General features: G+C 43.5%; 1 protein-coding gene across 2 annotated transcripts; it reads left to right on the forward strand.

The window, feature by feature from the left end:
- Positions 1-726: 726 nt before the first annotated feature.
- Positions 727-26,782, forward strand: DHX37 (DEAH-box helicase 37). Of its 2 annotated transcripts, XM_054006799.1 has the most exons (27): positions 727-928; positions 1,745-1,914; positions 2,833-2,945; positions 3,261-3,591; positions 4,532-4,680; positions 5,399-5,491; positions 6,122-6,218; positions 7,088-7,201; positions 9,463-9,564; positions 10,834-10,948; positions 11,242-11,337; positions 11,890-11,960; positions 12,764-12,908; positions 13,236-13,312; positions 14,049-14,281; positions 15,313-15,424; positions 16,457-16,563; positions 17,914-18,102; positions 19,142-19,266; positions 19,655-19,771; positions 20,053-20,225; positions 20,664-20,778; positions 21,615-21,752; positions 22,167-22,261; positions 22,357-22,430; positions 24,273-24,370; positions 25,528-26,782. In XM_054006799.1, exons 1-27 carry the CDS (start codon positions 826-828, stop codon positions 25,608-25,610), a joined length of 3,435 nt encoding a protein of 1,144 aa, XP_053862774.1. In that variant the 5' UTR covers positions 727-825; the 3' UTR covers positions 25,611-26,782. The 2 variants fall into 2 exon arrangements, with proteins under 2 accessions (XP_053862774.1, XP_053862775.1); XM_054006800.1 differs by lacking the exon at positions 24,273-24,370.
- The last annotated feature ends 641 nt before the right edge of the window (positions 26,783-27,423 follow it).

The following is a 27,423-nucleotide window of genomic DNA, read 5'->3' on the forward strand; positions in this document are numbered from 1 at the left end:
ATTAGAGAGACAAGGTGGGTGAGGTAATATCTTTTATTAGACCAACTTCTGTTGATGAAAACCCCAATGGAATCAAATCTCATGTGCATGGTGTGCACACTAAGTGGAATCTATGTGGACAGGACAACACATCTTGAAGAAACAGCTACTTTGCATGACTTTGAGTAACAATTCTTTCATCTACTAGCACAGTCAACTCCGCCCTTCATCCTTCCAAGATGGATAAACTTTGCTTAAGTTCCACTGCAACCCATGGGGCTACTCACACGCATATTTATGATTCCAAAATGCTATACTGAGCTGGCCATTTGTGAGGAACCTGAGGGCGCCAATTAGTTGCATTGGATGCATTCTAATCTCATGTTGCTATTGGCAATAAACACACACACGCACAGAGGGTATTTCCTTGCAGCTGTTTTTTATCTGAGAGGTGAAACCACCAGTGCTGGTTTGCTGAGTTTATGGCAATAGAAAGGTGCAACTGGTCTGCTCTGCACACACAAAGGAGAGGAAAGCCAGGCTCTGCATTGCAGCCTTTCCTCTGCCCCTTCGCCCACACCCTTCCTCTCTCCCTCCATCCCTCCACTCTATCTCCTTCCCTCTCCTGCTCTGTGTCACGCCATCTACGCCCCGCCCCCCATCATTCCTTCCGCCTTTCTCTCGCCCCGCCCCCGACCACCTGACCCTGCAGTTCTCGCGCGATCTGGGGCTGCGACCCCGGAAGTATTTGTTTCTGGTGCCGCACGTGGGTGCCAGCCCGACTGGTGGCCCCTTCCCCGTCTCGGGCAGGGTCCCTGCTCCTGGCGCTGCCCGCCCGCCCCCGCCATGGGCAAAGCTCGCAAGAGGCACAACTGGAAGGCGCGGCTGCCGGGGAGCTCCGGGGGGCTGCAGCCGCCCGCCCCAGAGCCTGTGCAGCTGGAGCTGGGAGGTGAGTCCGGCGCAGTCGGAATGGGCGCCCCCACTGCACACTCAGCCCCTCCCGAATAGGTAACTCCTTTGCACACTCACTCCTTCCTGAGTGGGTGCCCCTTGCACGCTCACACCCCTTTGTACGCTCACTCTCCTTCCTGAATGGGTGACCCCTTTGCACACTAAAAGTCACTCCTGCTGAGCCCTAATGTCTCTCTTTTTTTTTTTTTTTTTTTTTTTTGGAAGAAAAAGGTTGAATTGCCCCTCACCTTCAGCTGTCTTGGTTTTGAGGTACATTGTCATTGACCGTATGGGGAAACTTGCACTGCATTTGCTTGTGCTGTACCTGCCCTAATCTCAGATACAAGCCTATCGATAAATTCAGGGTTACTTACCTTTTAGCAGCACCAAGAGGTGACAATAAGTTCAGACCAAAGTCAAGGCCGGTTTTAGACCCAGGTGGTGGAGCTTTTGAGTGCTGCTAACTTGGTGTGTGGGCTTGGACAAGTCACCTAGCTTGTGTGTACCCCTTTCTTCATTATGAAAATAGGGGTAGTGCTCACTTCCCAAAGGAGGATTATTTGGGACAATGTTCTGATTATGAAAACTTAGCCTTTTTCACAGTGTTATTACTCAAAAACAAGAAAAGACGGATTGGATCATGAAAGCAACCGTAAGGAGAGGAGCATTGTTTCCCTACACAGCCATCCTATTGGCTTTGTCAGTAATATAATTGTTGCTATTGCCATTTTATTTAAAAGCAGCGAGCTTTGCAATAAGCCTGTTAAAAATAAGCCATCTAGGGCCTGTGACTGACCAAAACCGACACTTTCAGACGAGGCAAAGCTGAAAGGAGTGGATGAAAGTAATGCCCTGGTCCTGCCAGCTAAAAAGACAAAGACGAAAAAAGTAGCTTGTGACACGCAACGAGAGAAGAAGCCCCTGAGCAAAAGACAGAGGAAAATCTTGCAGAAAGTTTTAGAGCAGAAAGAGAAGAAAAATCAGGTAGGTTGCATCTCGGTCATAAGGCTCTGCCTAGCTGTGGTTGAGGCAGTGCTAAAGAAAACTGTTTCAACAGGGCTGTTGTCAATAGGATTCCAGAGTGGCTTCCCTGGGGATATAAGCAAGGATTTTATCCTTAGAATCATTTGATAGCATCTGCCTATCACCAGCTTGGGGGAGCAGAGGTGTGTCTAGACACCTTATTGTGACCCAGTGCAGTGTCAAGAACTGTGTAGACTGCCGCATGCATTTCAGTGGGAGGTTGACACTGAAGCCTGCTGCCAGTTTAAATTGGAACAGCGTTCACTATTTAACTGCTGCTTTTTTTGGTAAAAGTATACAGCTACCCGGGGACTGTTGGCACAGTGTGCGGCTATGGACAAAGTTTGAGTAGAGTCCTACCACTGACATCCGAATGCAGTGAGAGGGCAGGAGTGCAGGTCTGGGAGCCTTGGACTTCTGGGGTCTAGTCCTGCTTTGGGCAAGTCACTTAACCACTTTGAGCATCTGTTAAATAGGGATGATTCTTAGAAGAAGTATTATGAGGATTGGCTAATATTTGCGAAGTATTTTGAAGGTGAAAAACGTTATTTATAAATAAAAAGCATTGGGCATATGTTACCTTTTTCAAGATGAGTAGCAAAATGAGACAAAATTCCATCAATTAAAATGTAGAGAAATAAGTAGGATGATGATCCTTGACCAGCCTTACTCATGGGGTCACTAGCAACACCTCCATAGTGTCTCTCTCTAACTTATCATGGTTTTCCCCAGCATGCAAATAGAGTATGGGTCTGTCCCCTAGTCCTTACTCAAGCTAAACTCCAGTTGATTTTGGTAGCTGAGTAAGATAGAACTTGAAGTGAATCTTTTTTGCTGGTACAGCAGTTCTAACAGTGATTATATATATTTTTTCTGTAGCGAGCTGAATTGCTAAGTAAGTTAAATGAGGTCCAGGCTTCTGAGGCTGAAATGAAACTTCTGTACACCACTTCCAAGTTGGGTATTGGAGAACGCATGTACCAGACCAAACGGTAAACTTCCATCTATTGCTGCTGTTGCGAATCAGGCATATTCTTGCTTTCTCAGTCTCTGTGTTGCACATAGATTCCCTTTTTTGCTTTAAATGGCTTCTTCACCTAATTTACTATAAATATAACTTGATAGATTTGTAAATTATTTAAAGTCAAAATAATTTGGTAGTTATGGTGAGGTAGAAAGAAAATGAGACTTATTACAGCCTCATGTTCTTTGAGATGGTTTCCTTTTTGGGGGGCGAGGATCTGAAGTGTGAAAACGCTAGCTATATTGGGGGGAAATGCCCATAATGTATAAATATTCTGTTTTAGGACAGTACAAGAAGCAGGCACCACGTGTCCGGAGAAGATTAGTAGCATCAGTGGTGCAAATAAAAAAAGGCGCAGACTAGATATGGAACTGGAGGCTGAAAAGAAGACTGAATCCTCTGATAGTTCTGATGAGGATGAAGAAGAGCATAAAGAAGCAATTGAAAAGACAGCCACTGACAACTTTAACTTTGGAAAGGTGGAAGAATGCATTAAGAAGCCATTGCATAGCGATCAGGCTCTTCCTAGCACGCCAGCTCTTCAAAAAGCTTTTCATAAGCCATCTTCCAAGCCTGCAGTTTTCATCCCAGTGGACAGGTCACCTGAGATACAGGTCAGTCTTTGTTAGTGATTCGTCACAATAAATGTTCTTCAAGGAATCGGAGTGACACTCTCCATCAGACTAATTCTTGGCAAATAGTTAAGTGGAGACTTGTGGGATTCACCTGCATCAGTCAGTAACATTGATAGCACTGCAAACAGTGCAGAGTGCATTCCCAGCATTGCTTTAAGTGTTACTGATACCAGGTATTGCGCAACTTTGGGCTTTGAGCTTGTCAAGTGAATAAAGAAGCAAACGACTTTCAGTTTTGTTTCAAAACATATGTATTTGTCACTAATTCTAAAAATGTAACTTATTAATGATCTGATATCTTAAACTCTTTGGTGTAATGAACTGAAAATCTTAATTGTTAAACTGGGTTTTATTCTCCATTATGCTAAATGTAGTTTCAGATAGATTTAATTCTGCAGAAATTTGAAAGAGTCCACTTATCACTGAACAGATATATGATAGTGAGTTATGGAATGAGTTTCCATTTGAAATGTTGTTAAACTCAAGTGAATCTTAGATGACTATATGGAATTTAATAAATCAGAGCACTGGTTTAGTTTCATGCTTGAGTAACCAATTACCTTTTGAGAAGTCAGGAAGAAATATTTTGCTGATCCTAGTTCTTGGTTGGCCTGGCAGTGTTTTACCCTACATTTTATAACTTTTTAAGCCATGAGGAGGGCAGTGTGTTACCAAAATATCCTAGATATGAGGGGTCTATAGCCTCTTCTGCTCCTACATGTATTGGACTGTATATGTAAGTATCATTCATGACTTTTCGAATGGAAAATCCATGATGGGTTGAATCTTTTTTAGACTTTTCATACAGCTATTTTTTTTTTTTTTTTTTTAAACTGAGCTTGACCCATTCAAAAGCCAAGTAGAAAGAGGGATCAAGACACACAAACTGAAAATAAAGTTTCTATTTTGTTTTCAATAGGAAGCGAGACTAAAGCTTCCTATCCTCGCTGAAGAACAAGTTATCATGGAAGCTATTAACGAGAATTCTGTTGTCATCATATGCGGAGAAACTGGGAGTGGTAAAACCACTCAAGTGCCTCAGTTTCTGTATGAAGCAGGCTATGCCAGGTAGGATTCTGTTCTTTTATACTGAAAAGTGATGAGAATATTTTTTTTTTTTTAGTTTCATCCCCTTTCTGGTTTTGGAATTTTGTCTCTGCTTAAGACTCCTGTGTTAGTGCTGTTACCTATATGAGCAGCAATAGTGCCTACCTCAGATGGAGGTGAAATGAACTTGAAGGAGGAAAAATCTGTGGGCAGTCCTTAGTTTGCACAAAAATCCCTCGAGAGTATTTATTTTAGAGCTTTTTAAACTGCTACCTTGTTTCAAACATCACTTTTATTTTTCACAGTAGGGCTGTAGTACTTGTCACTAACCGTGAAGGTAGGTTAGCTAAGGGGGAAAGCTGGTGGGTTCATCTCTCCAAGACACTCCCCATGTTCCTTGCAAAATTGAAATAAACACCATTCTATGTAGTGAAAAACCATCTGCAGCTTGTCCGGTGCTACCGTCCCTTTTACAGGTTTAGGCAGCGCAGTTTAGATGCTGCCTGCCTTCCGCAGTTCAGTCTCATTCCATTGCAATAAACATTCCGCTTCTGCAATATTCCCTCTCCAGCCCAGGCTTCTTCCCCAAAGGAGCCAGTTTGGTAGGGATTACCTGGTCCTCCCAACAATAAAGGAGAACCTGCATGTGTGGTATTACAAGCCCAAAACCCACCCGGAGGAATTCCTCTTGTCCTCTTTCCTAGGTTTGTCTGTAAAAAGCTTTTCTCCTCTGTCCTAGTTCTGATGGCATCATTGGAATCACAGAGCCTCGGCGTGTAGCCGCAGTATCTATGTCTCATCGGGTTGCTAAGGAAATGAATCTTTCACACAGGTAAGGGCCAAAAGATCAGGGGCTAACCAGGAAAGTCAAAAACAACAGAACTCGGCCTCCCCTTAGTATAAATCTTCTGCTGCGTGGGAGAGGTTGGAGGGATGTTATCTTGGGGTTGGATTAACTGCAGCCTGTTCTGCTGGCCTTTCCTGAGAGGAACCGTAGGAAGTTTTCAATGAACTCAGCTCTGCTGCTCCCTAGAAAAACCGATGGTGGTCTTGGTGTTAACAAGTCCTCATAGTTCCCATTGGAGAGTCAGTGGATTGTTGAGGAGGTGGGGAAGGAGACGTGGCTGTGCTGTGTGTAGGGGAGAGCAGGTGTGCCATAACAATGGGCTAGTTGAAAATAAAGCTATTCTGTATCCCGAGGGAAAGGTTCCTGTATAGGACAGTAGAATTCTGCATGTGCTGGAGTCTGGGAAGTGGAGACTCAGGCAATCTGTGATCTTCTATGCACCTCATGCTGTGGTACCAAGTCGTAGCTGAAATGGGCTGAAGACAGCATTCTAACCTGAACTCTGACTTTCCTTCCTTTCCCAGCTTTTTACATGTGGTCTATAATGCGTTTTTTGTTGTTGTTTTTTTAAGTGTGTGGCTTTGTTTGTGTAATACTGATGTATTTTCTCTACAGGGTAGTTTCATATCAAATACGTTATGAAGGAAACGTTACAGATGAAACCAAAATTAAGTTCATGACGGATGGTGTGCTATTGAAAGAAATTCAGAAGGTAAATTATCTTCTGCAATGAAAAAACAGAAGGCATTTAATGTCTCTAGAGAAATTTCACGCATTCCTACTAGGACTTGCCATGAGTGCAAGCGTTCCTTCCTAAAACAAAACCCCTTTCAGCAGTTAAGTTGTATTTTTGGTGACTAGGTGTCTATGATTGTTGAAGGTACAATTCTTGTTTCAGCTGCTGTATTGACCTTCATAGGAATAGGTGTTGGGAATTCTTCATCACATTCTCCAGACTGAGAATGGTCCAGGGATTAGGACACCAGCCTACATCTTGGGAAACCTGGGTTTAAGCCCCTGTTCTGCCTCTGGTTTCCTATGTAGCCTTGGGCAAGTCACTTAGACGGTGAACTATGGCTAGACTAAGACTGTGCCTTCATTTCCCATCTGTAAAATGGGGATAATAACACTTTCCTACCTCACAGAGGTGTTAGGAGGACAAATGATCCCTAATTTGGACCACCAGCCCTTCCTCTACCCCCATGAGGCACAACCAATTTTAAGTATCAGAGGGGTAGCCGTGTTAGTCTGAATCTGTAAAAAGCAACAGAGCGTCCTGTGGCACCTTTAAGACTAACAGAAGTATTGGGAGCATAAGCTTTCATGGGTAAGCTTATGCTCCCAATACTTCTGTTAGTCTTAAAGGTGCCACAGGACGCTCTGTTGCTTTTAACCAATTTTAAGACCATCCATTTCAGTACACGAAAGATTGTGATGTGCTCAGATAGGACAGTAATGGGAGGGTCATATAAACCTAGATAGATTCGACGTGATGACAAACCCAACCTTAACATAGAGAGAGACCCGATTGAGGTTTGACTTGATGTGATGAGATGACTCAGCTTCCCTCTTTATTTCTAGGACTTCTTGCTTTTGAAGTACAAAGTGATCATTATTGATGAAGCCCATGAAAGAAGTGTGTACACAGATATCCTGATTGGCCTCCTATCTCGCATCGTGCCCCTTCGTGGAAAGGTAAAAAAACCAGAGGTGGTTGCGCTTCTTAGTGGGAGCAGATATGGGCCAAAAATGGGTAACAGAAATGATTAAATGCATGGAAAGGAGAGAGTGGAAAAATTAGGACTCCTGCTTGGAGACGAGATGAATAAAAAGGTATATGAGGAAGCTAAATTAAATAAAGAATAGCAAAGAAAAGGCAGATAAGAGCCCCTTTTGTCTTTTCTTATATCACAAGAACTGGGGGGGGATGATCCATGAAACTGACGGGTAAAACACTTAAACACTGATAAAAAGGAAACAAATTATTACACAATACCCATTTAACCTGCATAACTCACTGCCACAAGACATCAAGTCCAAGAACTGAGGGGGATTTAAAATTAGACATTTATTCAGAAAGTAAGGACGTTCACCATTACATTTGGATGTAAAACCCTCCTCCTTCAAGGTATAAGAGAACGATTAGGAAAAGACTTCCCCCGGAGGAATCTTACACCTACCTTACACCATGGTTTTTGTAAAGGGAAATCATGCCTCACTAATATTCTTTGAGGCAGTCAACAAGCATGCGGACAAGGGGAATCCAGTGGATATAGTGTACTTAGATTTTCAGAAAGCCTTTGACAGGGTCCCTCACCAAAGGCTCTTAAGCAAAGTAAGCTGTCATGGGATAAGAGGGAAGGTCCTCTCATGGATTGGTTACTGGTTAAAAGATAGGAAACAAAGGGTAGGCATAAATTGTCAATTTTCAGAATGAATAGAGGTAAATAGTGGTGTCCCCTAGGGGTCTGTACTGGGACCGGTCCTATTCAACATATTCATAAATGATCTGGAAAAAGGGGTAAACAGTGAGGTGGCAAAATTTGCAGATGATAAAAAATTACTCAAGATAGTTAAGTTCCAAGCAGACTGCGAAGGGCTACAAAAGGATCTCACAAAACTGGGTGACTGGGCAACAAAATGTCAGATGAAATTCAATGTTGATAAATGCAAAGTAATGCACATTGGAAAACAATCCCAACTATACATATAAAATGATGGGGTCTAAATTACCTGTTACCGCTCAAGAAAGAGACCTTGGAGTCATTGTGGATAGTTCTCTGACAGAATCTACTCAATGTGCACGGCAGTCATAAAAGCGAACAGAATGTTGGGAATCATTAGGAAAGGGATAGATAATAAGACAGAAAATATCATATTGCCTCTATCTAAATCCATGGTACGCCCACATCTTGAATACTGTGTGCAGATGTGGTCACCCCATCTCAAAAAAGATATAGTGGAAAAGATTCAGAAAAGGAAAACAAAAATGATTAGGGGTATGGAACGGCTGCCATGTGAGGAGAGACTAATAAGACTGGGACTTTTCATCTTGGAAAAGAGACGACTAAGGGAGGATATGACAGAGGTCTATAAAATCATGACTCGTGTGGAGAAAGTAAATAAGGAAGTGTTATTTACTTCTTCTCATAACACAAGAACTAGGCGTCACCAAATGAAATTAATAGGCAGCAGGTTTAAAAAAAATGAAAGGAAATATTTTTTTCACACACTGCAGTCAACCTGTAGAACTCCTTGCCAGAGGATGTTGTGAAGACCAAGACTATTACAAGGTTAAAAAAAGAACTAGATAAGTTCATGGAGGATAGGTCCATCAATGGCTATTAGCCAGGATGGGGCGGCATGGTGTCCCTAGCTTCTGTTTGCCAGAAGCTGGGAATGGGCAATGGGACGGATCACTTGATGATTACCTGTTCTGTTCATTCCCACTGGGGCAGCTGGCTTTGGCCACTGTCAGAAGATGGGATAGTAGGCTAGATGGACCTTTGATCTGACCCAGTATGGCCATTCTTATGTTCTTATGTACCTTGAAATATCTGGTACTGGCCACTGTTGGAGACAGGGATGCTGGAGTAAGTGGACCTCTTGGCTAATTTAGCATGACAATTCCTAGGTGTTTGTTTTCATTGTACCTGTGCAGACATGCAGCGGGAGGTTCAGTGCCTTGCTTAAGGCTGGCCTCTTGGTGAGTCTGTGGCAGAGTCAGGATTGCCAATAGGATTTTTGTCTGTCCTAAGGACCATAGTATTTGGCCCTCTCTTTGTACTGTCCTATGGCCTTATATTGTACTTTGTGCCTTCAAACTGTGAGGGCTTTGGGGCAGCGGCTTATATTTGGTATCTGTTACAGCAGCGCACATGCATGTGTCTCGTGCTACATAACTGATTACAAGTGGCCAGACTGCAGCATAACGCTGCATATTTGCATTTCCACAGAAAGGGCAGCCTATGAAGCTAATCATTATGTCTGCCACCCTTCGTGTTGAAGACTTCACTGATAACCAGAAACTCTTTCCTGCTGTTCCTCCAGCTATACAGGTAACGTTGATCCTAGTGAGGTCTGCTGCCAGGGCTGTAATATGAATGGGGTCTGACTCAGGTTTCCTTTATAAATCTGGATCCTTACAGAGGCATTTTTCCTTTTGCTGCTTGTTATTTACAGTCCTCTCAGCCAGCATTTAGTCATTTCAGCAATGGCGCTGCAGACAATTGTCCTGCTTGTAATTTCTTTTGAACTATGTATTTTACGGCTTCTCTTGCTAAGAATTCCAGCTCCCACTGAAGAAAGTGGTCTCAAAACACCGACGGTTCCAGTTTAGAAATGATCCAAGTGGAGTTCTACTTTTCATAGAGTGGAATCCCTCAAATTTTGACAATAATTTTTAAAAAGCCTTTTGGATTCTAAGTAGCTCTCTTGAGTCTCTGATGCTACTGACTTGTCATCAGTTTGTGTGGTAAGGGCTGGAGAAATGCCTGCTATTTTTGGTAACCTACAAAATGTTGGCTCTGCTGAAGCAGTTAACTTAGTATTCAGAGCTGTGCTGATATTGCCAATGCACAGAAGGTGAAAGGCACCGTGAGGCCAGATTAGCACCTTCATTCTTGCTTTGAAGTCTGAAGTCTCTTTAATGTTAATTTAGTGCCGTTTGTGTTTAGTAGGAGTACAAGATGTTTGCGATTTTTCTGTTGGTTGCACTAAATGTTACAGCTAGTTTTCTGTGGGTAGCAAGCTAGATATAAGGAATCTTAAGCCCTTGATTGTTTAGAAAGTTATACTGGAAAGAGAGGTCTCCATTCAAAGTGGTAATTCTGGTTGATTGAACGTAAAGTATCATTGGAAAGGTCTTTGTAGTATGAAAAATACTGTTATACCCTAGGGCAAAAGCCAAACAAATTGGTTGTAGTGAGCTTCCAGTCTTCAGGGTCTCAAACTAACAATATGCTAGACACTGGGGCTTCAGCTAGAACACTTACCAAAGCAATGCTGGACTGGGTTATCTTCCATGTATTCTCATTCTCTTTATTTTTTTAAGATGATTTGCTGCACTCATTTTCAGAGGGTCAAAACAGTAAAAATGAGCTTAAATACAGAGAAGAAATAGAATGGTTTACAAGAACCTGGGCTATTTAAAACAAATGTATAAGCCAGTTCTATGGAGTATGGTGAAATATCTGTTTAACTGTATGAAAGGACACATTGTCAAGGCTTTTAATGAGCTTTCTGATTCCCCCTGAACCACAGTACGTAAAACCCGCTTCTGCTGTAATCGTAAAATGAGGCTCGTTTCCTGTTGGATTCCTTTCTAGGTAGATGCAAGGCAATTCCCTGTGACTGTTCATTTTAATAAGAGGACTCCAGTAGATGACTACAATGGGGAATGCTTTAGAAAAGTCTGTAAAATCCACCGAATGTTACCTGCAGGTAAGACTGCTGCAGAGAACTCTTCAGCATCTCAAATTCTTTACACTTAAAATGTTTGCCAGAAGGGTCTAAGTGGACTAAAAAAATTTTATTAAAAAAAAACAACAAAACCCATAAAAACCAGCAGCACTGTCTCCTGTACTTTATTCCTTGCAAGGGATGTTGGAGAATAAGCCTATACTTAAATATGCTGTGGTATTCTGCATGATTTCTCACATGTGTTAGTAAGGAATTGTGAAGTGGGTCACGCGTTATGTTCCACAGTTGGGATATATATCTGTCTTCTGTTGCAGGAGGGATTTTGGTGTTCTTAACAGGCCAAGCAGAAGTAAACTCGCTCTGTAGAAGACTAAGAAAAGCCTTTCCATTCCATAAAAATAAAACTGAAGGTAACTCCAGGGACTAAAGGGCTGCTAACTTTTAACTGTTACATCGTATGGAGATGCGAGTTTACTTTTAAGGTTTTAAGCAACGAGTGTTCCAGAAATAAACTTGGGAAAAGACCTATTGAGAGACCTCCTGATGACTCAGCTTCAGCTTTGAGAAAACAGATCTTTCTGTGTTGTATGTGATTTGCCCTCCTTAAATCTCCTGGGGTCTGTTGCATTTCGCCACTGTTTCAGCCTTGCATTGATTACAGGAGCTTGCAAGGAATGGTGCAGTTTCCTAAAATGGAAGATCACTTTCACATCCTCTCCTGTTGCAGAAAGCTAATCCTCTGCTTCAGAGGCCTCCTCAAAATGCACCACTTCAGAGCAATCTGCCACTGATGTACTGTGATTCGCTAACATAACAAAAATGCCCGAGGCCCTCTCAACCACTTGGTCACTAGCTATTTTTTGCTTTGATATCTTGAATGATGAGCTCTTTAGAGCAATGTTAAGCTCTGCTCTGCAGAGTCATCTTTCAGCACTCTGAGAATCCCACATGCTTCTTCATAGGAGATGAAGAGAAGGAAGAATCAGTCGAAGAAACCAGGAAATTTAAGAAATCCAAACAGAAGAAAACTATGGTAATATCTTTTAAATGTGAATGGAACCGGCACTCGTGTCAGTGGATAATTGTTGCAAAAGAGCAGGAATCTAGGTTACCCCTGTTGACCTGAAAAGAAAGTTCAGTTTTGGCTTTCGTTTGTGTATAGCTCAGGAAAACAGAATGTTTTCAAGCAGATTTTTTTTTTTTAAATACTTTGGTCTGATTTATAAGCAACTTGCAATTGTGTGGCTGTCCCTGAAGTAAAGAATTCCATCCCACTTTGATCTAGATTTGTAACTGCTGCATCAAGTGGCTGGTTGAGGGAGAGGGCTTAATGCACCCCTGGGCACTACAAGGAGGGGAGATGGATTTCCACTATTAAGCACTAATAAATTAGCACTTTAATGGAAGGAACTCTGGACTTCGTGGGTTCAGGATTCCTTTATGAGGAAAACTGGTGTTTGGCTGCTGACCGTATAAGTGATGTGAACTTTGTCATTAAATTATTAAAATCTTGCTCTCTGATTTTAGACGCTGATTGGTAAAATTGCCTGAAGAAGGGTTGTGGGGAAGGGAGAAACCTGATGTACAAAACATCATTTCTACACAACACGTCCTTAAAAACATTTAACTGGCTTGTCTTTCCTGATTCCCCTCAGTTACGGATGAAACCATTTAAGGCCCAATCCCCCATGCATCATGAGATCAATGGAAGTTCAGGATTGAGACCCTAGAGTTGCATTTATTACCGGCTTCTAAAAGCTTTTAATGGCCTTTTGCACAACTGCTAATATTAAATCTAGAAAGGCTTTTAATGGTTCCCCTTTTTCTCGCTTCTAGCCATTACCCAAAATCGATCTGAACAGTTACTCCGTTTTGCCAGTGGACGAAGGTGATGAGGACAGAGAAGCTGAAATGGATGATGATGAGGATGCTGTGGGCTCTGACATTGACCTAGATTTGGGGGATGATGGACTAGAAGAAGGTTTGATACTTTGAAATGAAAATCACATATGTAAAACAAACCTCACTTACCAATATGTGAAACAGTTAATGCCACCTGTCCTCTTTGCTTTGGTTCCAAACTGGTGTGTTAGCACTTTAGGATGTGTAGCGTAAACCATTATTTATAAAGCGTGGGTTTCTCATTGCAGGGTTTCTGATGGCAATTTTAAAAGAAGTGATTTACAAAATCTGACTTTTTTCAGGTTGAAATGTGTATAAAAGTTTAGTTTGTCAGGACGCCGTTGGGAATGAAATGCCTAGTGTTTGCTTGCCATGTTTTTAAGAATGCCATTTTGTTTCTCTACAGGTGAGAAGTCCAATTCTTCCCTTCCACTCTACGTGCTCCCACTCTACTCTTTACTAGCACCAGAAAAGCAAGCCAAGGTAAAGGATTATTTGCATGGGAATAAGTGACTCTTCTCAGTACCTGACTTTAGAATGTATGTAACAGCTCTTGGTTTGTGTGCTAAAATTAGCATCTTGAAATAGCCTCCAGTGGACAGACCAGCGAGAGATTCAGGTAGGGGAGAAAACAGGCCTCTGCTGACCTGTGTGCTCAATTCGCACACCAGGACACACGATGTGAGGCCACTCTCATTGTGATCGCTTCTGTCTTTCTAGCTCGGGGTGGCCAACCTGTGCCTCTGGAGCCACATGCAGCTCTTCAGAAGTTAATATGCGGCTCCTTGTATAGACATCGACTCCGGGGCTGGAGCTACAGGCACCAACTTTCCAATGTGCTGGGGGGTACTCACTGCTCAACCCCTGGCTCTGCCCCAGGCCCTGTCCCCACTCCAACCCTTCCCGCCCCCCTCCTCTGAGCCTGCCATGCCCTCGCTTCTCCCCCTTCCCCTCAGAGCCTCCTGCATGCCACAAAACAGCTGATCGGGGGGGGGGGGTGCTGATTGGGGTTGCCAGTGGGTGGGAGGTGCTGGGAGCCAGGGGGGAGCGGATGGGGGGCTGCTGACATATTACTGTGTCTCTTTGGCAGTGTACCTTGGTAAATTCTGGCTCCTTCTCAGGCTCAGGTTGGCCACCCCTGTTCCAGCTTATCTGAGTTGACTTCACTAACTTGTTTTACGGGCAATGCGGTTCATCTGCCAAACTGTGTTTGCTACAGGTGTTCCGACCTCCTCCTCTTGGAACAAGACTGTGTGTTGTCGCAACCAACGTGGCTGAGACATCTCTCACTATCCCCAGCATTAAATACGTGGTTGACTGCGGGAAAGTCAAGAAACGCTTCTATGACAAAGTTACTGGGGTTTCGTCTTTCACAGTCACCTGGACGTCTCAAGCATCTGCAAACCAGCGGGCAGGACGAGCTGGCCGCACGGAGCCAGGGCACTGTTACAGGTTAGCCAGTTCCCTCTCCGTAGGCTTCTCGCAAAGGAGGGGTCAGGGTCTGAAAACCATTCTCTGTTTGTTGGGCAGCCAAATGAAAGGAAAATACCAACACTTGCCACTGTGTATCGGACAGCTCCTCTGGGTCTCGTTTCATGCCCTTCACTTGTTTAGAATGCACCTCTCGCAAGGCATTGAAGCACCATTTGGTAAAACAGCCAAAATACGGAACAGTTAAAATGATCCAAATGGAACTGCCCAGCCCAAAGAGAACCCCTAGATAATGTTAGCAAAGAGGGAAAGGATTGCAGGATATTAACTCCTGGACGCCTTCCTGAAAATCCCTTGTCTGACCACTGTTTTTGCAACAAAGGAGATCTGGATGGGACTCTAGAGCCAGCTAGAGTTTTGAGAAGAAGTCATGATTTCCTAACTGCAGCATTGCTAGCTGCCTCTGGATCAAGGAATGAGACTTCAGTGGGAGGAACTAGACCGGAATAACTGGTGTGGCACTGCAGAGCATTCGCCGCTCAGCTAGCCCACTAGCTTGCCTTAACCTTTTATCACAGCATAGTGAGCAGTTCTGGTATGTTTTATTTAACTGAAATAGATGTAGTGTGATCGTTTCCACAAGCTACTTAGTACAATACGTTGACTGTGAGATCTTATCTAGAGGATGAAAATGCAGGGCAATGAGGGACAGAGACACTGAGCTGCGCTTGTGCTGGCTTAATTTGTACCATTGTCATTTTAGAAATATCTGTGAACACATTCTATGTCAAGTTCCCATTTAATGATGCTGTCTTAATGCTTTATGCATGAAGATGAATTGATCTCTCTTGTGTGGTATTTTAGATGTAAATGTGGTTAAGATGCTTTAAAATCTGAAGATTAAACCTTTAAAAATTCACTTTTTTTTTTTTCATCCAAAGCGATGTTAAAAACAAAAAAAACTTTATTTGCTTTTGTTTTCATCTCTGTGACGTATATGTTGTGGGTTCAGATATCATATCCGTCTCTAACCAACGTTTCTCTTTCATTAGGCTCTATTCATCTGCAGTTTTCAGTGACTTTGAGAAATTTTCTCCTCCGGAAATTACAAGGCGACCTGTGGAAGACTTGATTCTACAGATGAAAGCGTTAAACATTGAAAAGGTGAGCCGAAAAGCCGGCTTTACGTTCTAGCACTCTTTCGGGGTCTTCTGGGAGCCAGAAATAAACATAAATTGCTGTACCGCTGCCTGTTTGGTGTGAGGATACGTTGTGCCTTGTATCAGAGATGGGTGGTGGGGGGAGGTGCTATGTTGTAGTCCCAGGGCTTGGTTTGCATTCGGCTCTGATCTTGCAATGCATTGCATCAGACCTCAATTGGCTTTACAGCCTCATCTCCACTTGTGCATGCGCTGTGCGTTTTCATCAACAGTCTCTGAAAACAGCCAGCAAAGCACAGACCTGGGATTTTAAAAAATGGGGCCAATAAAATAATGAAATCTATTGTTCCTTAAAAGACCTGAGGTTATGTTCATACAAAAGGAGCAATAAAGCCTACATGTCCATTGTTTGTGTATGTTAACTTCACAGGTGTCCTCTAAGCCTCTCAACTTCCCTATGAGGGGCAATATCTCCATTTTACAGAGGGGTACTCTGAAACACCCAGGCTAAGGGCTTATTTTTCAGAGGGCTCCTACTCTGAGTCCCCCCCAGACTCTCATTGCCTTAAATTGGGAGTTTTGGGTTGGCTCCAGCTTTTTTGCCGCCCTAGGCGGCAAAGGAGAAAAAAAAGATTGAGCTGCTGCTGGAGAGGGAGTGAAGGGCCCGCCGCCGAATTGCCGCCAAAGATCCGGAAGTGCCGCCCCTTTCTATTGGCTGCCCCAAGCACCTGCTTCCTTCGCTGGTGCCTGGAGCTGGTCCTTTACTCAGCACTTCTGAAAAGGCCTTCAAGAGGCTTGTCTAAGGCCATCCTTTGATTCAGTCACAGTCGAGACTAAAACCCTGGATTCCAGACTCCTAATCGCGTGCTCTAGCCACTCCCTTCCAGGTGTCTGTCTGTCTCTCTTTGTGCTGGGGAGTTCTCCTAAATATATTGCCTCTGTTGGCTTTTGGAACCAAAGAGGACTTGTCTCAGATGAACGACAGCCGAACTCTGTTCAGTGTCAGTTAAACATTCATTTCTTCCTGCGTTCCTAGGTGATCAACTTCCCTTTTCCAACCCCGCCTCCAACAGAGGCACTTGCAGCTGCTGAAGAGCTACTGATAGCGCTTGGAGCCCTGCAGGAGCCACCCAAGACAGGAAGGTAGGGTGCTTGAGGTCTCCCACAAGTTTTTTCACAGCCATGACTTACTGAGGATTATAGCAGGGGCTGGAAGCAGCAGCAAGTGGGGTGTTTTTCCTACATCATCTTTTACGTGATAGTGAGACGGAGCTTTGCCGGTCTCCCTTCTGTGCCAGTTCTCTGACAGTCTCCCCTTGTTATCAATGCTGTAGCAGGTTTGTCAGCCAGGCTGCTTCCCAGAATCCTTTGCACTTCCTAGTCTGTAATAATCTGGTGTTTTAAACCAGCCAAACTGAGACTGATTCAGACTTTAATGGCTTGGGTTTTGCTCCTCCTTCCTTGGATTTCTACTGCACCTTGAATCGAGACAGCTCTGGAAGCACAGTACAGATGGGGTCAAGTATCAGGGGGTAGCCGTGTTAGTCTGTATCTACAAAAACAACAAGGAGTCTGGTGGCACCTTAAAGACTAACAGATTTATTTGGGCATAAGCTTTCGTGAGTAAAAACCTCACTTCTTCGGATGAAGTGAGGTTTTTACTCACGAAAGCTTATGCCCAAATAAATCTGTTAGTCTTTAAGGTGCCACCAGACTCCTTGTTGTTTCAGTACAGATGGGGAGCATTTCATGCACCACTGAAATCTTGGTTAATAACGTTCAGCGGCTTTTCCAGGCCTTGTAATATTTGTGCCGATAAATATAAAGGTGAGACAAGGGGACCCAATAGCTCCCCTTGGGTACCCCACACGCTTGCAGGTTTTAATTCACCCCTCTTGTTGTTTTGCCGCGAGTTTCTGTGTGGCCACTCTTACTCTGGAATAAGTGCCCTGTTTTGATATTCACCTAAATCAGTAAAAATATCGATTTCAGCTACATCAAAATTGGACACTTTTATTCTGAAATGAGGGTTTGCACGCGGACTTGCTATGAAATACCAAAAGGGGTGAATTAAAACCGATGCCGGCCCTTTGCTGTGAATTTGGGTAAATCAGCCCGTAGTGACTGTTTCAAATGCAGCCCAGGCTTCTAGGGACCAGAAACTGTCACCATGTGATTCTTGTTCTGTGAAATGAATTGTTTTTTCAGCCTAATTCCTGCTGCCGTTCCCACACTTGCTCACACCCTGAGAGTCCCAGGACTGAGAATGACATTTGGAGGTGGTCCCTGCAGGGCAGGGTGGAAGCAGTGTTGGGAAGAGCGGCATTCAGGCTGAATTTGGAGTCTTTCATCGCTACTAAAGTCACATATGCAATCAGAGAGAGAAAAGTGCAAGTGTGCAGTAAACAGCTGGCGACTCAAAGTCTATAGAAAAAGCTTGTGTGAAAGGGGGAAAATGCTGTTATCACATGACTCGGTTTCCGCCTCTTCCAGGCTGAAAGATCTGCAGATAGCAAAGCTGAGCTGTCCAATTAGTCCCTTGGGCGTGACCATGGCGTCCTTTCCTGTGGCCCCACGCTACGCTAAGATGCTTGCTTTAAGTAAACAGCACGACTGCCTGCCGTATGCCATTACCATAGTGTCGGCAATGACCGTTCGAGAGCTCTTTGAGGAGTTTGAGAGGTGAGTGGTTTAAGCTGGAGTAAAAATAGGTTCCCTTAGCACCAGATACCGTTTAAAGTGTGCCTAGGTATTGCTTTCTGGAATACCAGCCAAAGCTGGAGAGACAAGCTGGACAGGGAAATATTTGTTTTATCCCCTTATATACAGCATCTCTAATGGTTACCCCATGAAACTAGTGCCTGTAGAGCTAAGCATGAAGGTGGCAGCGAAGTATCATTGACTGACCTCTGTATTCTGTGCTTGGTGGCATTAATTAAAACTATAGCCTTGTAGATCCCTAGAGCCCTTTTCTCCCCATTTCTAACATTTGTCTTGTGATTGCACTGCGGAAGAGTTACAGATAACAGACTACAATGCAACCCATGTATAGCTGACATCAGTGGTCATTCTGCCAGTAGCCTGAAATTGGAAAGCTATAGGGGAGATCAGAGTAGAGGCAGGATATTCTGTTAAACATGACCAGCGTGCTGTCTCTCTGATCCCCAGCACTAACTGTTTAGCTTTTTAAAACCTCTCACTCGGAGTTGTGTTTTCCCGTTCAGTCTCACTTGCTGGATGGGGAGTTGGGTCCATATGTAGGCAGGGGCATGGTGGTGAGTCTGAGTCTCTAGTCCCAGGACTTCCTCAACACCCTGTTCAGACATACACCTCTCTGATAGGCTGCAGTACCGGCTCCACCAGCAGCAATGTCCCATATCCTTTGTTGTAGCCTCTTAATACTCCTGGGAATGGCGGACCAGGCTTGGAATTCACGGTCCATACTCTCATGTGATAGAACAACCACTGGAGTGTTGGGGCAGCACTTTCTTCTCCTAGTCACCCAGTTTTATCTCTTCTGGATCAGCCTGAGATAATGAACCGACTGATTCCCTGGGTTTTCTTTTTATCTTCCAGTTTTAGAAAAGCTTTTTACTACCAATTTTATATCAGTCTGTCTGGTGTTTAGTGATACTGGAAGGGAAAATACAGAGCTGTTTTGACATGGCCGATGGTGCTTGCTAGAAAGCTTTAGAGTGTATTGATTGTGCTTTTGGTTTAGACCAGCTGTAAGTGAAGAAGAGACGGAGAAGCTCAAGGGGAAGAAAGCAAGAGTTATACAGATGCGAAGGATCTGGGCTGGACAAGGGCCTTTTCAAAAGCTAGGAGACCTCATGGTGATGTTAGGTATCTATTGCCAGGGACTTGAACATACTGTTTCTTGCGGGGAGATGTTTAATTTCAATCCACGTAATCGGATATACAAAGCTAAAGGATTCATAGTGCCGTAGCAAAGGGAAATACTGTATAAGGAGGGCTACTTGCTGTTCACAGAAGTTGAGTCCTGTAGTCCATCTCTTGCCACTGGAGGATGGTGTTCTGTCTTATGTTCATCTGTGCATCCTCCAGGCTAGTTCCAGCCAATGAGCAAACCTGAATAGATACAAATATGGGATTCACTATCCCGGTGGGGGAAAATGTTCTGCTGCCTAATCAGTTTCACCTTTGGGAAGCCAATTGGCTTTTTTGTTAAAGCTCTTTGTTCTTTCCCTGCTGAATAAAGATTCTCTTCCAGGAGCTGTGGGGGCCTGTGAGTATGCAGGGTGTACTCCTAAATTCTGTGAAGCAAATGGGCTGCGATACAAAGCTATGGTGGAAATCAGGCGCTTACGGGGGCAGCTGACGACAGCAGGTAAAAATTTAGCAGCAGATAACTCAGTTGCAGGCTTGGGCTTTCTCTGCTCAGCACAGTGCAGCCTTTTATGCTGCCAGCAGCGTAGCCCATGCTCTGTGGCTCACCACAGGGGTATTTTTCGTAAACCCAATTTAACTAGAGGCTAAGTCTCCGTGGCAAATATCCATGGCTTTAGAGAGGAAGCCAGTGGTTACCTATCTTCAGGTAGTGGTAAATTAACTGGGATCCTCTTTTCTTTCTAACTTTGTGAGAATCTTAACACTCTTGCTCTTCCTCAGTGAATTCAGTCTGCCCCAATGCTGGCCTCTTCGTTGATCCAAAAATGAAGCCTCCCACAGAGACCCAGGTGACCTATTTGAGACAGATAGTGTTGGCGGGGTTAGGGGATCATATTGCCCGAAGGATCCAGGCGGAGGAACTTCTGGATGAGAAATGGAAAAATGCCTACAAGGTAAAGATGAGTGGCATGGCTCAGTTTGACCATCACCCTCCTCCTGTAACTCTGTGATCTAGAAATAAGAGTTCTATGCGGAGCATGGTCCAGTGGCCCAAACGCAGGATTGGGGCTCTGTTCCCAGCCCTGCTCCAGTGTCGCTATAGGAAGTTAACTCTTCCATCCTGCAGATACCCCACTCCTAGCCTGGGGTGATTACTTTCTATGGTGTCTCGTCAAAATTTTGGGAAGCAGAATGAATGGCGACTTGCGAAGCGCTGTGAGGTCCCTAGAAGGAAGGTGATGCAGAAAACCAGGGTGGAACCAAAAATCTCCATCGCTTAGAGAACATTGGTGAAGGATTGAAACTAGGCGCTCTCAAGGAACTGGATTGCTAATCATCCCAGTCTCCCTCCATGCTACCGTTCATGTCGAGCCCTTTGTGCTTTCTTTAAGACTCCTCTGCTGGATGACCCTGTCTTTATCCACCCGAATTCTGTCCTCTTCAAACAACTCCCGGAGTTCGTGGTGTATCAAGAAATTGTTGAAACTACTCAAATGTACATGAAAGGTAAGATTGCTCAGCTCCTCCCCCTTCAGATCCGTCCAGCAGTTCACTATGGAATCAGAAGAGTGTTTCCCTGGCTCACAGCACAAGTCCCACCTGCCCTTTGGTGCTGGCCAGGAGTGTGGGAATCAGGAGATGGCAGCGTCTAACTTCTCATTGACGTATCTCCAGGACCGAGGAGCCCTGTCCAGCTGGAAACAGCCTCCAGAGCGGCCAGCCCTTGGTGGCTCTGGGCCTCCCCAAGGCAGCCATGGAAGTTGCTGCTGATTTCCTCCTTGTTTCACAATATCCTAGACCACCCCCCTCTGGCTCCTTGTGGTCTTTCCCTTCCTAGGTGCAGAGTTGGATTGGCTTAGGAAAACGACATCCAGATGTACGTTGCATTCTCTCCGACCGCTTGGGTGGTTCTCCTCCCACCCCCAATTGACTGCCCGAAGCAGGGAGAGAGACTTTCAAAGGAGCCAGGTGGTCAAAAGAGGAGCTAGAGCCCCATGGCTGGCAGCTGCTTCCCAGAGAGCAGCCAAAGAGAAATGGGCTTGATCAAGTCAGATTGTGCCTCCCCTCCCACCCAACAAAATGGTGCGGGGCAGGAGAATGAGGCTTGGGCTCTGAAACGAGGGCTTAGAGTCCCTCTCCGCTCTCCTTTGACTCTAGGTCAAACAAAACTGTGCTGGAATCCATGGGGATACTTTCAAATGGACCCTGAGGCAACCCGTCTGAGGAGCTCACCTCCAGTGAGTGCGAGTTTCACTGAACATTACCCCTGCGTAAACAGTACTGAACAGATTGTTCTGAAGGCAAAGATGCTTCATTTTGTAGTATGTGTTTCTATTCTGAAGGTGTTTCGGCCGTTGAATCTGAATGGATCCCAGTCCTGCTACCTCCGTACTGTCATTTTGGGAAACCTTTGGAAAATCCTCCTCCATTTTATTGCCCTGAAACAGGCAGAATAAGATGCCACAGACCAAGTGTTTTCTGTAAGTTTCTTGAAGCATTGCATGTTGGAATGTAGCTCTGATGCATATTACATTCCCCAAAAAACTGCTCTGTGTTGCCCTACTGGCTGTAAGGCCATGGAATAAAAACTTTTTATGTCCAAAAGGACTGAACCCTGCTAATCATGAATGTTATACATGCCTTGAGATGGCTTATGTATCTCCACTGGGTTCTCCAGAGTTAGCATAGAGCTGCTAGCATACTAACCTCTAGGCGCTGGTATTGCTGTGATGTATGTCACATCCTGTCCTATACTGGAGGACTTCTAATGTCATTGTTACTAGCTGTGCATTTCTCTAAATGCCTGCAAAGTCTTTGTGCTCTGCAATCTTACACTGATGGAAAAATCCACGTTGAGAATTAAATAGAAGACCTAATATGACCTGTCTTTCCAGATCGAGTAGGCTGGCAGCTTCCAGCAGTGGAGGTAGATTACCCAGAGGGTATTGATCGCTACAAATACTTTGCCAAATTTTTACTGGAAGGAAAAGTAAGTGTATTACAACTTGCATGGTTTCCCCTTACATTTTAGAGCATTCTCTTACTTTATGGCAAGTGTCTAACGAATGCTAATATTTATTTTAGATCATTAAACAGCTGGGCTCTTATAAGCGTTGTTTGCTGTCCAGTCCGCTCACAATGCTGAAGACGTGGTCCAAGTAAGTTGTTAAAACAATCGACTAAACAGGTGTCATGCCACCCAGCAGTGGTGTTAGTCCCTTGAGCCTTCTTAAAAGAGAGGACTTCCAAACTGGGAAGAGTACGAAGATATTGACCTCAATTGTTAAGCGGAGAGAGAAGGAAAATTGTCTTAGCAAACCTATGGCCAGTGGCCTTTATCAAGCGAAACTGGTGAACTGTAAGGATCCTGTAAAGACTTACACATATGAGTAGATACTCTGGCTTCAGTGTGATTATTGGTGCCAGTAAAATTACTTGTGTGTAACTATTTGCAGGATCAGTCCCTGGGAGTCTGTATTTAATTTTCTTCACAGTTTAGCCAGCTACACCGTTTTGAGACGTCTAACAAAATAGACGTTCCAAAGAGGTTTTGCCCTCTGTGGCATGACATTGTAGCAGTACAGTAATTAGGGCCCTACCAAATTAATTTCCGTGAAAAGCGTGTCACGGACCGTGAAATCTGGTCTTTTGTGTGCTTTTACCCTATACTATACATATTTCACGGGGGAGACCAGCATTTCTCAAATTGGGGGTCCTGAACCAAAAGGAAGTTGCAAGGTTATTTTGTGTGTGTGTGGGCGGGGAGTCACAGTATTGCCACCTTTACTTCTGCGCTGCCTTCAGAGGTGGGCAGCCAGAGAGCGGCGGCTGCTGACTGAGGGCCCAGCTCTGCCAGCAGCAGTGCAGAAGTAAGGGTGGCAATACCATACCGTACTATCCTTACTTCTGCGCTGCTGCTGGCGGCGGCTCTGCCTTCAGAGCTGGGCTCCGAGCCAGCAGCCCAGCTCTACAGCTGCCCAGCTCTGAAGGCAGCACCGCTGAAGTAAAAGCAACTCGCCCTGCAATAACTTTGCAACCCCACCCACAGCTCCTTTTGGATCAGGACCCCTATAATTACAACACCGTGAAATTTCAGATTTAAATAGCTGAAATCATGAAATTTATTATTTTTAAAATCCTATGACTGTGAAATTGACCAAAATGGACCGTGAAGTTCATTGATAGAGCCCTATCAATGATCAACACCCTCACACATAACACACCTTTCAAGATCCATCCACCTACACATGCCTATCACAACATGTGGTGTATCTCCTCCAGTGCACTAAATGCCCCCCATAACTACTATCACAACACTCTCAAATGAGCTCACACAGGAAAAAGATAAGACAGAAACACCCTATTACCTGTGGGCGAACACTTTTCACAGAGCAATCACTCTATATCTGACCTATCAGACCTCATTCTCAAAGGAAACCTGCATATTTTCAAAAGATTCATAACTTTGCTAGATACTAAAAATCATAGTCTTAATAAAAACACTGGATTTATGACTCATTCCAACAATCTGGAACCCACTCACCCCCTTTTTATCCTATGACTACAGGTGTGTTAACAGCCTACTTCACCTTGAATATGTGCTAACTACTTAAGTTAAACTCCCTGTTCAATCTTGTATTTAGCTGTGACACTCTGAGTACCTGTTCCAGACCCAAAGAAGAGCTCTGTGTAGCTCGAAAGTTTGTGTCCCTTTCACCAACAGTTTGTCCAATAAAAGATATTGCCTCACCCACCTTGTCTCTCTAATATCCTAGGACCAACATGGCTACAGCAACCCTGCATACAACAGTGGTAGATTTCAAGTTGGGACTGTCCCTTTAGTCATGGGTTAAATGTTTTATGTCTACATCTAACCTCTAATCAGTATTGTTATAAAACAAACACAGAACACTAGACTGCAAGCACTAAAGTAGAGATGCAGCCATAATATAGTTAAGTAAATCTATATTTGATCCCCTTTCATTTTGGAATTCACTCAGGCTTCAGCCCCGGACAGAAATCTTGCTGAAGGCTCTTGTTTCAGAAAGTGCTGATAGTCGTGATGCTTTGCTGGCTGCATGGAAAAAAAATCCCAAGTGTAAGTGTTTAGTTTGCTGGGTGGTGGCGATTAACCATTCCAGCATAGGGTTCTTACCTGATTTCAAGCAGAGCTGGTCTTTCGAACTTTAACTGAAGGAACAGACAATACCCTACCAGAGAAAACAGCAATCATTTTCAGTGTCTTTCTCATTAGGGTAGTTTGTGTTATGATTTTGGTCTTCCAGTAGGACTGGAAGAGTTATGGGAGTTCATAAACTGTCATCCTCTGGAAATGAATATTTGAAAAGGTTTTTTTTGTTGTTTGTTGTTGTTGTTGTTGTTGTTGTTTTTTGGTAATACATTTGTCTGGATTTGTAAATAGGATTTGTAGCAGCTCTGTCACAAAATGGCCATGTTATAGGAAGACTCCTGTGCCAATTAAATTTATTTTTCACAATATTAAGCATACCAAATAATCTGACCTTTATACCAGATGCTGCAAGGAGTAAAAAATCCTTTCCTAATAGGATTCCCAGTATTAACTTGAACAATAACTCTTGTATTCTTGTTCATACTTTTAGATCATTAAAACACTTTAAAAGTGTTAACCGTCAGACAAGTATTTCACCCATTTTTACAGGTGGGGAAGCTGAGGCAAAGGTTAGTGGCCTGTATAAGGTCACAGAGAGAGCTTTGAGTAGTTCCTGGTTTCCAGTCCTGTACCTCCCTATGTACTCCTGTTCACTCTTAAACCCCAGCCCTTGTCTTTAATCCTGGGAATAGTCCCATCCAAGTTAATGGTACTACACACATGTATAAGTACTCTGTTGGATCAGGGCCTTAATTTGGATTTAATGATGATTTGTCTTAGTCACAAAAAAGCAGAGATGCCCCAACACTTCAGCTGTACCTTTCTCAGGGAGAAAAGTTCTCTCTCAAGTTTGTGGCCCTGAACACTGAGATTTCTTCTGGGATGAATGTGTGCAAAGGAGTTTCTTCTTTAGTCTTTCCTGGGAAGACACAGTGCAACAGAGAAATGGAAAGAATCCAGCCTTCCATTACTATATATTTTTTCCCACTGACTGTAAGCAGAGTCTAATTCTTTTACAGACTCTCTTGAAAGCGTGATCAAACTGCCCCAGTTGTTAGAGCCCTGCCTTCTACTAGACCCTCTTCTGCTGTTAGCTATTTTTGACTTGTGGACTTCTGTTTCAGACTTGCTGTCTGCATATTGCCAGTGGATCCCCGAAGTTATGCACGATGATGTAGCCAAACGCTGGCCACCTGTGACATTGTGAATTGTTAAGATTTCCCTTCTACAGATAATCCCTATCTCACAGACCTCTCCAGAACTCCCTTTTTCTTGGAAAACTCGGAAGCAAAAGGAAAGTCCATATTTGGTGGGAGAGACTGATTTACTAATGGAGGACAGCTTACCAGCTGTTTTTGCTAGGGTGTTTTGTAATATTTATGATCTCTTGGGTAATTTTATCCATTGTATTTAATTGATTTTTCTTAAAAGCTTCTTTTTAGACTATATTAGTCAATTGGACTACAGCAGATATGTAGAGTACTTGACTTGAGCAAGTAAAGGGGTTTGTATGTGACCGTGGTATGCATGTGACCGTGGTATGCTGTAGCTTAAAAAAAAAAATCTCTTTAGGGTTCCTGGTCATCCAGAATGAACGCCTCATATGCATACCTGAAGTTCAAGACACATGAGTATATAGCCCCTTCATGTTCCAGTATTCCTTTTGTCATTTGAATTCACCATAGAACCAGGATAGCCATAAACCTCCCACCTTCAAGCCACTTTTTCTTTTCCTTTTTTAAATTCCTTTCCTGTCTCATCACTTTCTCCAACTGTTTTTTTTTTTTTTCTGCAACTTCCCTCTGCAATCAGCCTGCCTGTGTCTAGCCCCAGTGGGGAAAGAATTCCAAGACTACTGTCCTGCTAGACAACACACCCAAAAACCCAATTGGTGCTGGTCATATTTCTTTTGGTCGGCAAATGCTGTATGATTATTTGTATCGTCAATTTGTACAGTGGAAAACTCCTTTTGAAAAGTAAGAGGGCAAGGGGGGAATAGATTATGTGAGAGATGCCTTAGATTATTTTACAGAAATAATCTTTAATATAAAAAGTGAGCCTGACTAAAGCGTCCTAAAAAGGTATCATGATTTCCTTGCATAGGCAAGTCAGCGTCCCAAACTAAACTGGAGATGTATTTAAATGTGGAAAAAGCTGATGCAGCTTTGTTTGGGGTCTGACTGTTGAGTGTCTCTCTAGAAATGTGGTGAGCTATTGTGTATAAAATAGGGGGGGGTTATCCTTAATAGAGACCTGAAGTTACTGAAATATGGCCATAAATCGCTATTTGAAACTGTTTATACATTGTAAAAAAATGTAAAAATTGTTTATATTTTGGAAGGGGATTTTGTGAATTAAAACTGTTGTCTATTTCTTTTATATCTGCTGGCTAATTTTTCCTGTTTGTAGCAGGTTTGCAGAGTGCTAGACATGTCCTTGTTAGTTAAATGGTTAAAAGTTAACTGTTTAAACAAAATATCTTTAGCGGTTTAAACAGTTCGCCAATTTAAGCTGCTGGGGCTGGGCCTGTTCCAGCCGTCACAGGGTTGGCAGTGCGTGTTAACGGTTAAGGCAGGTTAACCAGTAAGACTAACGCTTACCGGTTAACATTTTTCATCCCTAGTCCTTATGATGCATACTAGCAAAGCAGGATACAAATCATGGCTAATTCTAATGAGTCCCTTCCTTAATACTGCCAAAGTCCAATCAAATGGTCCCTAAGGAAATTAAACTTGATAAGATATCGAATTTTGGATTTTCTTAAGTATTTTTTACATAAACTTTGAACCACAAATAGGTGTGGCAGAATTTGTTTTTTTTTTTAATGATTTCAATGAATATTCTCAATGTTTAAGCATTTTCTTACTCTTATCAATTTTACTGGGCTGGTCACCTGGTACATATGGATGATACACTACTCCCCCAAGTCATATTATGTGGACAGTTGAAAACGGGAACACATATGTGGGGAGGTCAATGAAAACTATGTAAGGGCACACTCAGGGTACGTCTTCACTACC

This window comes from Malaclemys terrapin, chromosome 16 (assembly GCF_027887155.1).
Source record: "Malaclemys terrapin pileata isolate rMalTer1 chromosome 16, rMalTer1.hap1, whole genome shotgun sequence".
In the NCBI taxonomy this organism is placed as follows: domain Eukaryota; kingdom Metazoa; phylum Chordata; order Testudines; family Emydidae; genus Malaclemys; species Malaclemys terrapin.

Coding starts and splice junctions, on each gene's coding strand:
- DHX37 (XM_054006799.1), top strand. CDS start 826: ATGGGCAAAGCTCGCAAGAGGCACAACTGGAAGGCGCGGCTGCCGGGG. Junction 929..1,744: donor TGTGCAGCTGGAGCTGGGAG/GTGAGTCCGGCG, acceptor CGACACTTTCAG/ACGAGGCAAAGCTGAAAGGA. Junction 2,946..3,260: donor CGCATGTACCAGACCAAACG/GTAAACTTCCAT, acceptor ATTCTGTTTTAG/GACAGTACAAGAAGCAGGCA.